We start from the raw sequence: 14698 nt of genomic DNA on the forward strand, positions 1-14698 counted from the left end.
CAGGAAAATGTTCCCGTGAAAGCAAAGCTGGGGAGAAGAGATTTTCTTTACAGGAAGTGGCAGCACTTTAAATTATTTCAGGCCACTGAGATTTTTCTTCTGCTGAAGCAGAGAGAAACAACTGCCCCGATGTGAGAGCCCAGAACAGGCCTCTGCAGCTCCTCGGGAGGGTTTCCATCCCCACTGCAATTCCAGGAGATCCAACCATCCCCATGTGGCTCCAGAGCTTCACATGAAGCCACCTGGGGCCACCAGCCAGCAGCAGCTCCTGGAGCTCATTGGAAGGGACCTCATGGAGTCATCTCAGGGATTTTTTTTTTTGGCAGACTTCCAGAAAAAGCTCAAAGAACACCCCAAGTGCAGCTACAGGGAAAACGAGGAGGAGATGGACGGGATGAAGGAGCTACCAAAGAACTCCCCTTCTCAGATGCCTCAGCTGTTTCTCTACCAGTTCAACTTCCAAAATGAGCTGTTTCCCTAAGCTGTGGCATGGCTGGGGTCTGGAGTGATCACCAGAATTTCCAAGTGTTTATCTGAGTGCCAGGTAAACCTTCACCTGAATTACTTACCACTATTTGAACTACTTACATTATTTCCTACTGTCAGTGAGTCCAGCTGAATGAAAACACCTCTCTGCACTGCCAAACCTGTTCTTGACTTACACAAAATTCTTAAATGCTTCATTTCTGGCTTGCAGGTCCAAGTTAGAACTAAACCTTAAACACAGGCAGCCCCTCTCTCATAGAGATGCTCTTTTTGGTAGCAACATTCTTGTAGCCATGATGGCAGTAGTCATCTAGCTCCAAAAATGCACATGAAGATTTTTAAAGCCTGAACTACCCCTGCTGGTTTGGTTTCCTACCCTTTGGCTTGGCCTCATGAACTCACCTCTAACAGCAGCAGTGTCTCCTGCTCTGTCCATTCTCTGCCAGCACTTGCACCTTTACTCTACAAAAGACAGCAGGGGAAAATAAAGGTGAAACACAGGACTTGCACAAAACCTTGTAGAAGAAAACACTGAGGAGGAAAGGGGAAGAATCTGTTATTTGATCCACTCAAACCTCCCCCCTCCAGCAGCCCCTGTGACCCCGTGCAGGGGTTCATGTGATTTACCCCTCAGTGAAGGCACAGCTGGGGGTTACACATCCCAACTTCCCACCACGCCTTCCCAAGCTAAAGGAAAGGAATCTGGCACATTTTCCTCCCAGTCATCTGTGCCTGCACACACAGCAAAGAGGATTTCCCTCAATAGTAAACCCCCTCTGAGTGCTGAAGGCAGAGTGGGCTGTGCATGGTCCAAAAGAAGTTAATCTATCTCCAAGTTCATCAGTAACTCAGCAGAGAAATAACTCTTCACAGAGGGATGAGCTGTGTGAGAAGGCAGAGTAGTTCCAGCAGGATCATCTGCACACCCAGCAATCACCTGCTCCAAGGGCTGCTGCTCCCCAATCTACACCTCGTGGTAAACTGCTCAGATTGGCTAAAAACCCCAAATTCATGGTGAAACTTGCCCTCCTGTGACACCCTGACCCAGCACAAAAGCAGCTTGAGACCTGTTCCTAAGGAACATCAGCACCACTGGATGGCTCCGTGCTAGACCAAAAGGAAGAGGCTATTTAGGATAATAAATGTTATCTCCAGCTGCGTTTCAAACAGCTCATTAACCCACAGAGAACATTAATCAATGTGAGTCACCCAACTGCTGCTCTCCACAGCCAAAACCCCCAGCACATAGAAACCAACCAGGGAAATCTGCCAACAAACCCGCTCCAGTTCACAGCTCCTGTGAACACAGCCAGAGCCCAGAACCAACTACAGATTTATCAGTTTGGAGAATATTTACACCTCCCCTAACAAGTGAAAAAGTCAATCCATCACAGGTGAGATGGAACCAGCTTTATAAAAAATACTCACCTCTAGAACTGCTTAGGGTTTGTGGGGTTTTTAATGAAGGTCTGAAGAGGTGAACAGTGTTTAAACAGTTATTTCTTAGGTTTAAACAGTGACCTCTGAGGACAACGAACCAATGACACAGAATCAGCCTGATGCCACCCACGAGAGGCACCACCCAGCTCTGGGGATTCCCACTGGAGGCTGTGCTGAGGTAACGTGGCATTCCCACAGCACCTCCAGGGACACACAGGGAGCAGGGAAAGGCAGAACTTGTGGAATCAACTCATCACTGCAGCCATGTCTCCCAGTCTAATGATCCTGTGTCACAGCCTGCAGTGACAGTGCCCCAAGGTCCCCTGCAACGGCCCCAGGACACCCAAACCCGTGGGAATCAGGGTCCCTGTTTGTCAGCCCAGAAACCCTGCTCAGACTGGCACACAGGAGAGTCAGTGATCCTGCTGGAAGCTCTCTGTGTCCTGAGCCATTGGGTGGTTTGCTCATTTGGAACCGTTCCAGCAGGGCATGCAGGAACACAAGGAGTTTGGGATCTGGAGGCTGGCAGCGTGCACTTGTCTGGGAAGCTGTCCATGTCTTTATCCCTATGAAATCAGAATTCCAGCACAACCTCCCAGCGCAGTGTCCTGCACAGGGGTGGAAGACATCCAAACCAGGAATGGGGGAGCAACACAAGTCACCTCCGTGACACCAAGTGGGGGACACCTGAAGAATGACAAAGCTCCCTGGCAGCTGTAGGGAGAATCCCAGGACACTTGCCTTGGCCAAAGTCTTTTTGGAGTAGATGTCTGTGCGAAGGCCGAAGTTCTGCAGGTCAGTTGGCTTCTCCTTGTTTTTCTCAGGAAAGCTCAGCATCTGCTGGGCAGCTGGAACCTGGGAACAAACGTTACAGGGGAAAGGGGAGAGGGGCAGGAATTCAAAGTTAATGTTCTCAAAAGAGCACAGACTGGACAGAGAAGCTGAACACAAGCCCAAGACATTAAACCAAATCTCTGAGCAATGTGTGTGAGTGGTTCTGCACAGACCTGCCCCAAATGCTCAGCCCAGCTGGTCAGGAAGGGGACATTTCACCCAGCTGGGCACAGGCTCCTCTGCTGGACAGAGCCCAGGCACCCCCTCCCTGGGCTCACCTGCGGGGTGCGGATGTGCAGGGGCATCAGCCCCGAGGGGGTGTCGGCCAGCACGTTGAAGTGGGGGGTGGGGGGAGGCCCCATGGCCATGGGGCGGCTCTCAGGATCCACCTGGTAGTTGATGAGCCCCCACTGCTCCAGGAAGGCGTGGACCCTGTGGAAAACAGGAAAAATCCAACCTTTACTACCAAAGTTCCACCTGTGCTTCGTGCAGGGGCGACAAAGGACAAAGCTGATGTTTCTGGATCAAACACAGACCTGGGAGCTTCTCTAGGCCTTCATTAATCCCAAACAGCAAAATGAATCCCAGAGCAGGAGCTCTGTGCACACCTGAGGGCACTTGAGTGCGATGTATGAACCAAAGCCTGACTCTGTGTCCAGTTCTGGGCCCCAAAGAAAGACCCTGAGGGGCTGGAGCGTGTCCAGGGCAGGGAATGGAGCTGGGGAGGGTCTGTAGCCCCAGGAGCGGCTGAGGGAGCTGGGAAAGGGGCTCAGCCTGGAGCAAAGGAGGCTCGGGGGGGACCTTGTGGCTCTGCACAAGTCCCTGACAGGAGGGGGCAGCCGGGGGGGGGTCGGGCTCTGCTGCCAGGGAACAGGGACAGGAGGAGAGGGAACGGCCTCAGGCTGGGCCAGGGCAGGCTCAGGTTGAACACCAGGAGCAATTTCCCCATGGAAAGGGTGCTCAGGCCTTGGCAGGGGCTGCCCAGGGAGGTGCCCTGGAGGTGTCCAAGGAGAGCCTGGAGGTGGCACTCAGTGCTGGTGGGGATCAATCTCAGAGGGGTTTTCCACCCTCAGTTATTCTGTGATCTTGCTGATGCCTGGAAATGTCCAAGAGCTCCAAGCCCCAAAGCCCCCGAGCCCCTGGTGTCACCTCATGACAGCACAGACATCCCCGGTGAGGTTCCTCCTGCAGGCAGTGCTGGTCAGGTACTCCTGCGGGTTCAGCCGATACGTGTCGATCATGAAGTTCCTGTAGGCCAGGTATCTGCAACACAGCGGCCACCAGCTCGTGTCCCCTCACCTCTCACACAGGTCAGGGCACTCATTTTAATGTCCACTCCCCCAAACACCCCTTACTGACCAGGAAACACCAACACATCTCTTTCATTGGTGAAATTTCAGAACCAGCACCAAAAGCAACAGGTAAGTGGAATTCACACTCTGCCACACTGTTTCACTCGGGATTTTCCCCGTGTTTGGATTAGCAGCACATGGAAATGTGTCTAAATTGTAAATCACACAATTATCTGTTGTAACTTAATCACTGACCAAATATTCCCACAACAGAACAGAAGCTGGAGGAAAAAAATAACGGGGTCTGGTCTTCACATGGGACAGAAGAAATAATCCTTGTGCATCCCTGTGTGAGGCTGGAAGGAAAAAAGCTGCACAGGAAAGCAGAATTGGATGGAACACTGCTGTGGCTGCATGCAGAGTTTTTAATGGATAAAGGGATGAGGCAGGAAAGGCTGAGAACAGCAACATGGAGAAGAAAAGATCTTTGAGAAGCAGAGCACAAGAGCCCAGAGCCAGCACAGCTGGGAACAGCTGGAGCAGAAACAATCCCTGAGAGATTCCCATATCTGGAATATACTGATGCTTCCTAATACCAATTATCCCAAAGAAAATAAACTGCCATAAAATTATTGATAGCCCTGTTCTTTGGAGGGAACAAACCCAATCTGCCAAAGACAGGCTGGCACCATCCAAGCTGGATGGGGCTTGCAGCAACCCAGACTATGGAAGGCGTCCCAGCCCATGGCAGAGTGGAATGAGATGGGATTTAAGGTCCTTTCCAACCCAAACCATCCCAGGATTCTATGAAGTCAGTATCCCATGCAAAGCTGTGTGTAAAACAGTGGTTTTTAAGCAGATTTCTGCCTTTGGAAAATTCCTGGGGGGAATGTTTCACATGCAATGTGTGAAGCAGCTGGGAACCAAAAATATAAATCATCCAGGCAAGGCCCAAGCAGGCAGATGCTGCAAGCACATGTCCCTGCCAAAATCCCACATCTTCCTCCTGACCAAATCATATGTGCAACTGGCTGGAAGGAAATTGCTGGAGTAGGTGTTTGGCTCCATGTGGGATGTTTGGGAGGCCAGAAACAAAAGGAGCTTCTTCCACAGAGGAACACTGAGGAACGCTTCTGAATGCTCCAGGGGAGGAGGGGAAGAACCTGCCCAGGAACAGGTCTTGGCTGCAGAAATTAATATTTATTAGCAAAGGTCACATCACGAGGTGGAGAGAGAAGCCCAAGACAGAAACATCCCCAGGTTTATCCTGAAGGGAGACTGTTCTGAGCCACGACACGACCCATCAGCTAAACCCTGTCGCCAGTGAGAAGTCAAGCAGGATTTAGTTCAATCCCTTTTCAGCCAGGGCCCACCCCCAGGCACTGCTGTCACAAGGAGGAACCTGTGTGAGCTCCCCAAACACGGTGTTTTGGCCTGAACATTCAGCTGGAGGCGACTCATCGCCATTCAGAGGGATGTTCCTCTTTTATTTCAAAAGAAAACACAAAGCCAGGACCACGTGCTACTCCTACAATCCCGAAATGGCACCAAAAATAGATCTCCAGGCTGACATGAGGACTGGGAGCAGTCCCCAGCCTGCTCCTCTCACAGGCAGTAACCAGCAGGAGCCCAGGGAGCAGCATCAGGAGAGCTGATGTTGTGATGCCAACAGGAAAAGGGCCCTGGGACTGCAGTGACAATCACAGGGGTGAGAGATGCAGGAGATAAACATTCCTTCCACATTCCAGTTGTCTGCTGCCTCACACTCTGAGAAACCCCCAAAGTACAACTTGCTGAGCAGCAGAAGTGATGGGACAGAGTGCTGGATGGAGCTTGGAACAAACCCCTTCTGGAACGGCAGGAGCGGAACAAGAGGAGCTCTGCAGTCCCTTCCACCCAGGCCGTGCAGGACTCTGGGATCCAGCTGTGGTTACTCTGCACTCACACCTGCACAGAAGCCATGAGGACAGACCACGGACTGAAACCCTTGGGGTGCCAGGGGCCTCAGGGGGTGTCTGAGCCAAGCTCCTCCTCAAGCCATGAATTTTCACCAGGTTTCTCAGGGCTTTGTCCAGGAAGGCCTGAAAGACTCCAAGGAGAAGCAATCCCAACTTCCCAAGGCCCCACGCCAGTGCCTCATCTTGTTCAGAGCTCAAAACTCCCCTTTTCTCGAGCCAGAACCTGCTGTTTCAGCCTGACCTGCTTCTGCCCTGTCAAAGGCTCAGTGACAGCCTGGCTGCACCCCAGGGACCTCCTGGGGCAGGGGACAAACACCCCAAGGGCCCAAGAGAAAGGGCAGTCCCTAATTTCTATTCCTTTATCAGATCCAAAGCATCACAGACCAACAGCCACACCTGAGGTGGGAGATTCCAGCACAAGGACAATCTGGGGGAATTCTCCTCTCCAGGCTGGGATAGCTGGGGGTGCTCACCTGGAGAAGGGAAGGACACAGGGAGAGCTCAGAGCCCCTTGCAGGGCCTAAAGGGGCTCCAGGAGAGCTGCAGAGGGACTGGGGACAAGGATGGAGGGACAGGACACAGGGAATGGCTTCCCAGTGCCAGAGGGCAGGGATGGATGGGAGACTGGGAAGGAATTCCTGGCTGGGAGAGTGGGCAGGCCCTGGCACAGGGTGCCCAGAGCAGCTGTGGCTGCCCCTGGATCCCTGGCAGTGTCCAAGGCTGGGCTGGACATTGGGGCTGGGAGCAGCCTGGGACAGTGGGAGGTGTCCCTGCCCATGGCAGGGCTGGCACTGGGTGTTTTTCAAGTTCCCTTGCAGCCCAAACCATTCTGGGACTCCATGAAATGCTGTGTATGAGAAATGCAGGGCCCAGCTGACATTAGGACAATGAGGAGACACCTCAAAATGCTTCCTTTAGGACTTGATTGAAAAACCACCTCTTAAAATCCACACAAGCTGCTTTGCAACCAGGCCAAGATTTGACACCAGGACAAAGTGACCCCAACCAGCCCAGTCCCACTGCCCACATTGACCAGCACACACACTGGTGTCCAAATCCAGGATTTTCCAGTTTGAAATCTCAGGTTTTAGGATCATTTTAATAGAAACAAGCATATTGTTCAAAAGCCTTTGACCATCTTCCTTTATCCACCACCTTTCAAGATCACTCAGAATAAACAAACCCAGAACAGGCAGGAGTCTGAGAGGACCTACAACATACAGAAATCCAGAAATACAGCATGGCATGAGGAGAGAGGGAGGAGCAAGGAGGATTATTCCACTTCTACCCTTTCATGACATTTTTAGGTGACTCTGGAGGTTGATCACATCATGTACCACACACAGTTCAAGAAGTTGTTCCAGTATTACTTGGGAGAAAGTGGTTTTATTTTACCTGGATAACCACTGGTAAATATCACTTTGATATTTAAACTTCTATCTCTACCACAACAATGTACAAACATCGCCAGTGGCTCTGTCCCTCCTTCAGGGCCCTACAGGAAGTACCAGCCTCACACACCCCCAGCTGTGTCCACAGGATTTATGGGATGGGAAGCTCCTTCATCCTGCCATGCTGTCACTGCCCATATTCACATTTTACTCACATTTCTGGAGTCTTGGACTTGTTTTTCCCATTGAAGAATTCCGGAAGCGCACGACGTTCAATCACGTGGATACTGCAACAAAAACAGTTCAGATGTCACATCCTGAACAGCCTCCAAGGAGGATTCCAAGCTGGAACAAATATCCTCCCTCTATAATCAGTGACTTCTCTCAAAGTCAAGCTCTGAAGCAAAATAAAAAGGCTTTTAGAAGTAGAGACAAGCACAGAATGATCACACAAAGACCAGAGAAGTAAAAGAGAGAAAGGAATTAAGGTGGGAATCAGAGGGAAATCAGTGTAAGCAAAAACTGCTGAGCAGGCAGAGTGAAGACCTCTGCTGTTTGAAATTCCTTTCCTCACTCCCAGTCCCTGAGAACGGCCAGAACGATTTAAACACAAAACACGGGAACCAGAGCTGAGCAACAGCCACTCCTTCAGCTCTCAGGCTGATTTATGAGAAGACAAAACCAACAGAAGTGTCCCCCAGCTCCCTCTCACCAGTTGTAGTCGAACCAGGAGGCGTAGCTGGGGATGATGATGTGGTTGGTCTGCTCGGTGACGTTGTCCTCCCCCGGGTCGATGGAGCGGCTCTGGTCACCCTTGTTGGGGTCCTCGTCCTCCTGAGGCACAGAGGGGACACAGCACTCAGAGGGGACCCCTGAGCACCCTGACACTGCAGGGTGAGTGCAGGACAGGGGCTTCCCCACCCCACACACATTCTGTGACACCCCTGGGAGGAGGAAGAGCTTTGGTCTCTGCTGCTCCACAGAAGCCTCCTGTGAACAGCTGTTGTTCTGCACCTCAAGTTCCAGCAGAAGTCAACTCCTGACCCCAAAGGATCATGAGGAGGGCACAGAGGAGGCATCAAAACAGGGCCAGGACATGACAAGAACTGCACAAAACCCCTCAGGTGTTGTTTGAGCAACGTTAAAATAACCAAGCCCCCACAGGCAGACCCTAAGGAGCCAGTGGCATCAATAATGGATCTTTGTCTGGGACTGAGCTCCCCCAAGACAACAACCCTGAGCACATTCAGTGATCTGACAACTGTAAAAAACAGTGCCTGGCATGCCACAAATGCAACTCAGTACAGAAACTACCCCTGCAGCTCTATTGAAATGAGCAGGAAGCAGGGTTTAGATTTAGTCTAAGCGGGTTTAGATTTAGTCCTAAAACCTAAAAAAAAAAAAAGCAAAACCTCTGAAAAACCTCTCATCTGAAAAATGCTTCTTGGAAAACACTTGGCATCTGTCTCCTCATTCTCCTTTTTAATATACTAGGTTTAGAAACACCAAGTAATCCCACAGAATCTGGAGAGGTTTATAATAACAAACCCTCAATCCTGCCCGTAACTGATTTAATCTTACAGATCACTCGAAAATTAGTACAGGTGGAGCTACTGAAGGTGAGATTAAGATGTTGAGAGGACACAGGGAATGGCTTTGAAGAGAAAGAGGGCAGGGTTGGATGGGATATTGGGAAGGAATTCTTCCTGGTGAGGGGCTGGGCTGGAATTCCCAGAGCAGCTGTGGCTGCTCCTGGATCCCTGGCAGTGCCCAAGGCCAGGCTGGACACTGGGGCTGGAGCACCCAGGGATAGGGGAAGGTGTCCCTGCCCATCCAGGGGGTGGAATGGGATGATCCCTGAGGTCCCTTCCAACCCAAACCATCTGGGATTCTACAATCGCAGCTGTTACCAAATTCAGGAAGAACCAGGTGCTGTTACCTTTCCTCCAGTTGCCACTGTCTCCTCATCCTGCTCATCTGAAAGGTAAAAACATCGAGAATTACACCAACAAAACTCATTTAAATGTTCATGAGCCTTTCCAGCAACACCACTGTGTAACTGGAAGGAAGCAAAATGGATCCCACATCACTACAGCAATTACAGCTCTACCTATCCCACACCAGGGAAGAGGTAAGAACACAGAGGAAGGATAATTAGAATATCTCAACACTTCAGAATCCATAATTAATTACTTCCTTTCCCAGTTCCTAGATGAGCCTTGTGTAATAAGATATGGGATACGAGTTTGTATCTCGTGTCAAGGCTCAACAAAGCTCAGGGCACCTGTGATTTACCTTGATTCCCAGTAAAAAAATAAAAACTCTTTTATGTATGTCATGTTAAAAAAATAAAAATAACAATAGCCTATGAGGGAACAGCCTTGCAAAGAAAAGAAGAAGAGCTGGTACACTGGAACTCAAACACATATGGAAAGTGAATTAATTCAACAAGACAGCAGAACCAGAGATTGCTTTTAAAATGGAGAGCCTTAGAAATATTTAAAATCTATTTAAAAATATTGACTGCAAGCAGGACTTGAGGGTGAGGTGTGGGGCACGGCTGCAGGGGGCTTTACCCAGGTCTGCCACAGTTCCTCCTTTCACGGGCGTGTTCTCACTGTCCTTCTTTGGGTTCACTGCAAAGGAACAGGGAGTGATGAGAGAGCAGCAGACGGGGAATTATCCAGTCTGGCCTGATTTCCCTGCGCTCTGCTGGCCCTGTCTGCAGTTCAAGAGTTCACACAGGAGCACAAGGGCCTGTTTGTCCCATTTCCCTGCATTCCCAGCTCCACACAAAGCAGGATCTATCCGGGGATAACCCTGCACTTCCCCACCTGTCCAACACACAACAAGGCTTATGTGCAAATCCAAACCAAGGAAAACCCAAACGGAGACACTCCCAAAATAATCTGCTGTCAAGGATGCAGAAGGAATTCTTTTTCCCAGAATTATTATTGCCCGCACCAGCACTTCCCTGAAAAGGACTAAAAGCACTTGCCATGTAGCACATTTTCCACTCATTTAACATCCTTCTTCTGGGGACTTGGCAGGGAAATATTTTGCTCCAGAAAACTCCATCTCCCCCAAGATGAACAGGTGAAATGAAACACTTAAGTAGATTGCTGTAAATCTACTTTAGAAAGTGTATTTTGAAAATGTATTTTTGTATTTTAAAAGGCCAAAAGGAGGTGAATGTGCTGCCCTTCTCAGCTGTTACATCCCTGACTGCAGAGATCCCTGCTCCGTGGACACAAAGTGTTGAAAAGATTTGACAAGATATATCCACAATTTTAATGCAGTTTCATTTTTAACATTCAAAGAACCCAAAGAGGTCTCATGTTTTACCATTTTTGGGAAGTACCACTTCCTCTATGTTGGGTACTGGGGTGGGATCCTCCATGTCCTTGGTGAGATCCTCCTGCTCATCCTCTTCCTTCTGCCCCCTCCTCTTCCCATACAGAGCAGCTTGTCTGGAACAGAGCAGACACAGGGGCTCTGCCAGATCTGCTCTGGACATTGTTCAGGTCAAACCCTCCTGAAACCACTCTGGGAGCAAAGGCAGAACCAGCCCCACGTCTCCTCACAGACCCCAGCTCAGGCTTTACATTGGGAAGGAATAATTCAGATTATCAACTCATTCTTGATAAAGTTCCAGTTTTGTCTTATTAGAGCCCAACAGATCCATAAACAAGACCTGAATTTTTAGCTCTGAAGTGCTTGCCCCCATTCCCCCCCACAAAACCCCATAATTAAGTTCCTATTTGAGTAGCATATTGGTAGAATAAGAACAAACCTCCACAATAAGGAATTACACTAACTGCTCAGGAATAATCCCTCAAGCCTATCCAGAAATAATTATGGAAGCCCAGGTCACAGAGCTCTCCCCAAAAGCATTTCTTGAATTTCTTTTTTTTCCTCATTTTTTTTCACCTCAAATTCCAGGCCTCTGGCAATTTCCAGACACTCACCCTTTCTTCCCTGTCTTTTTCCTGGACTCCACAGGAGTGGGGGGTGGAGAAGGAGAATGTTTCCTCTTCCTAGTGCTGGCTGCTGCTTTCCTGTCCCTCCTCTCCGGGCTCCGCACGGGCTGGGAGGGAGCAGAGGTTTGAGTTATTCCCAAATACTCTGACTGCAGTGCTGGAGGCTCCATCCTTCCTTAATCCATCCCACAACAGGATGCCACAGCTGCTCTGGGCACCCTGTGCCAGCCCCTCCCCACCCTCCCAGCCAGGAATTCCCAATCTCCCATCCAGCCCTGCCCTCTGGCACTGGGAAGCCATTCCCTGGCTCCTGTCCCTCCATCCTTGTCCCCAGTCCCTCTGCAGCTTTCCTGGAGCCCCTTTAGGCCCTGCAAGGGGCTCTGAGCTCTCCCTGGAGCCCTCCCTTCTCCAGCTCTATCCATGCAGAGATAAAGGACATTCCTGTCCCTCCAGGTCCCCCTCAGCAGAGAACCACTCACCTCTTCATTCTTCATGGAGATCCTCTGGCGAAAACTCACGGATTTCCTGTTCTCATCCACCTCATAATCCTCCTCATTCATCCACTCATTGAACACATCTGTGTCCAAGATCCACTTGGCATGAACCTGCAGAACAGGAGGCATTGAGAGGCTGATGCTTCGGGAAGAAATAGCTCCACGAGAGACCTCCCGGGATTAAGGAAATTCCCGGAGCTTTATCAGGTCTGCATGCCCAAATCTCTCCCACCAGTTTCACACACACTCATGGCAGTGTCACAAGGCAAGACCACAAAGGATGAACAGGACTCAGAATCCAACCTCTGCTCCTCAACCATTTCCAAGCCTCCTGAAGTGTGAGATCAGTTCTCAGAGCTGGGACAACAGCTCGGGGTTAACAATGTTCTCTGGATGCTGAACATCACCACCAAAACCTCCCAAGTATTCAGATCCCCTGGGCAGATGTGCCACAAACACCAAAAAAATGACTAAGAGTTGGCCATTCCCTGGAGAGACACAACCAACTGTCTGGATGACAGCATCCACCTTCAGATAGTTTGGTTTATACAGCTGAAAAAACCTCTGGTGCTGTAGAGTCATTGATACAATTTATTATGGATTTATTAATGCTTCCTACAGTGCTCTCTTACTGCTCCTAGTAAGGTTTATACTCCAAAGTCCTGCTTTCCAGCGAGTTACAGGTTACTACCTGGAGTAAGTGGTGTTTGAACAGACACCAAGGTCCCTCCAGCCTGAGCTGCTCAGCAGCACTCACAGAACACTGTCAGGGTAACACAGTGAGGGCAGGAGTAACCAAGGCAGTGCCAACACCCCACTGCCCCAGCACGGGAATTCTGGCCAGGACTGAGCCAGGCTTACCTTCCACGGCTTCTCGGGAATCGGGGGATCCTCGATTTCGGCATCTATTTCGTTGGCATGGACCCAGGTGTCGTAGCTAGAGAGTCAGGAGAGAGCAGCTCAGCCACCAGGATCACCCAGGAATGGCTTCCCAGCAGCTCTGGCACGTGCAGATCCCACTGCTGGGACTGCAGGGCTTCCCACAGGGAATAGTCCTGCTCTGTGCCACAGGAGCTGGGCACAGTGCAGAGGGAGGGCTCCAGGGCATCTGATGCACACCAGAATTTAAAATCCCTCCCTGTGAACCAGCTCCAGCTTCAAGTGCAAATCTGGAGAGGTTCAGGGGTTAAAGACAGCTCTGAGTCACCCAACCAAACCCTGCCATTCAATTAATTCACTTTTTTCTGTCCTCATGCCTTCAAAGCAAGAGCTGCTGGATTCCTGGAAGGGAGGAAGCTGCATCCTGTCCTAGAAACCACTCATTATTTACATTCACTCTTCCACATTATTTCCTCAAAAGCCTCTTTATTAAGAAACTGCACTGAGTCAAAATACTTGGTAATCAACACCAGGTACTGAGGAACAGGGAAAGGTCAGGTGCAAGGAAAGATGTGCACAAGCATTCCTGGATTTATACTGGTTTTGTGTGTGCCTGGATTTATAAATACCAATACAAACTTGACTACTGATAGAAATATAAAAATATTTAAAAGTTCTTCATCTGTATGAATAAAAAAACTTCAGTGTGATTACTGTTTGCTCTCTTTCACTGAAATCCTCATATGAGATACAGTTCCTGGGAATTCTGTGTGTGAACGGTAGATTTTAGAGGCCCTGAAAAAGTTAATTAAATAGAAGTCAATACTGAGTTATCAACTTTTTGATTGATTTCCATAGCCTGGGCTCAGAAACCAGTTATTGCAAATACTTTTAAGTTCCTAACAGCACACACACAGAATTTTAGTATGTTCCAGCAGCACAGGGCAGGTGTCTCAAAGGGGAACTTTAACAGTCCCTTGCACCTGACTGAAGACAACCCTTGGAGTGAAATCTCTTTGTCAAAGTTCAGCCATTGGTTGGAAGTTCTCCCTTTAAAGTTTAAGGAAAGGCTCATCCCAGCTTTAAAATCTGGTTCAATTTCCAACCAGTTCCCTGTGGCTCTGCAGAAAAACTCCTTTTCCAGCCACAGCCACCTGCCAGTGCCACAAATGGATCTGGATATTTCTGTTTTAAATCAATGGTTAATTCTTTTCAAGCTTTGCACGTTTGGATCAAGACTTTTCCACCAACAAACAGTTAAAACTCAGGGTTTGCTTCTCCCCCCACCATCCTTACCTGTCTGGAAAAAAACCCCAATGTACCAGCACCTGCTTGTCCTTTTTCATCACAGGTCTCAACCACTCATCTGCAAAGGGAACGAGATCCAGCTCAGATGTGGAAGGAAAAGCACAGTAATTCACTTTTCCACAGTGAATCAGAGTGAAGTTACTGCAAACCCCTCTGCTAAAGGTCTGTTCAGGGCCTGACCTGGGAAGGGGCATTAAAGCTCATCCCAATCCACCCCCTGCCATGGGCAGGGACACCTCCCACTGGCCCAGGCTGCTCCAAACCAAATCCAGCCTGGCCTTGGGCACTGCCAGGGATCCAGGGGCAGCCACAGCTGCTCTGGGCACCCTGTGCCAGCCCCTGCCCACCCTCCCAGTCAGGAATTCCCAATTCCCAATCTCCCATCCATCCCTGCCCTCTGGCACTGGGAAGCCATTCCCTGTGTCCTGTCCCTCCAGCCCTTGTCCCCAGTCCCTCTCCAGCTCTCCTGGAGCCCCTTTAGGCCCTGCAAGGGGCTCGGAGCTCTCCCTGTGTCCTTCCCTTCTCCAGGGGAACATTCCCAGCTGTCCCAGCCTGGCTCCAGAGCAGAGGGGCTCCAGCCCTGGAGCAGCTCTGGGGCCTCCTCTGGACTCTCTCCAGCAGCTCCAGGTCCTGGTG

General features: G+C 50.0%; 1 protein-coding gene across 1 annotated transcript in view; it reads right to left on the reverse strand.

Annotated features, from left to right (window-relative positions):
- SMARCC1 (SWI/SNF related BAF chromatin remodeling complex subunit C1) overlaps positions 1-14698 on the reverse strand; it is a gene marked incomplete at its 5' end in the record, with an annotated part of 65753 nt that overhangs the window by 34515 nt on the left and 16540 nt on the right. Inside the window, 13 exons of the mRNA XM_082283532.1 lie at positions 889-948; positions 2668-2781; positions 3039-3192; positions 3910-4023; positions 7617-7688; positions 8114-8235; positions 9341-9378; positions 9978-10037; positions 10747-10871; positions 11370-11488; positions 11861-11986; positions 12737-12812; positions 14051-14120. Coding sequence (XP_082139658.1) covers positions 889-948; positions 2668-2781; positions 3039-3192; positions 3910-4023; positions 7617-7688; positions 8114-8235; positions 9341-9378; positions 9978-10037; positions 10747-10871; positions 11370-11488; positions 11861-11986; positions 12737-12812; positions 14051-14120 — 1250 coding nt within the window. The remainder of the gene's footprint in view (positions 1-888; positions 949-2667; positions 2782-3038; positions 3193-3909; positions 4024-7616; positions 7689-8113; positions 8236-9340; positions 9379-9977; positions 10038-10746; positions 10872-11369; positions 11489-11860; positions 11987-12736; positions 12813-14050; positions 14121-14698) is intronic.

The sequence above is a fragment of the Coloeus monedula genome (assembly GCF_965178545.1).
Source record: "Coloeus monedula genome assembly, chromosome: 1".
Classification (NCBI taxonomy): Eukaryota; Metazoa; Chordata; class Aves; order Passeriformes; family Corvidae; genus Coloeus; species Coloeus monedula.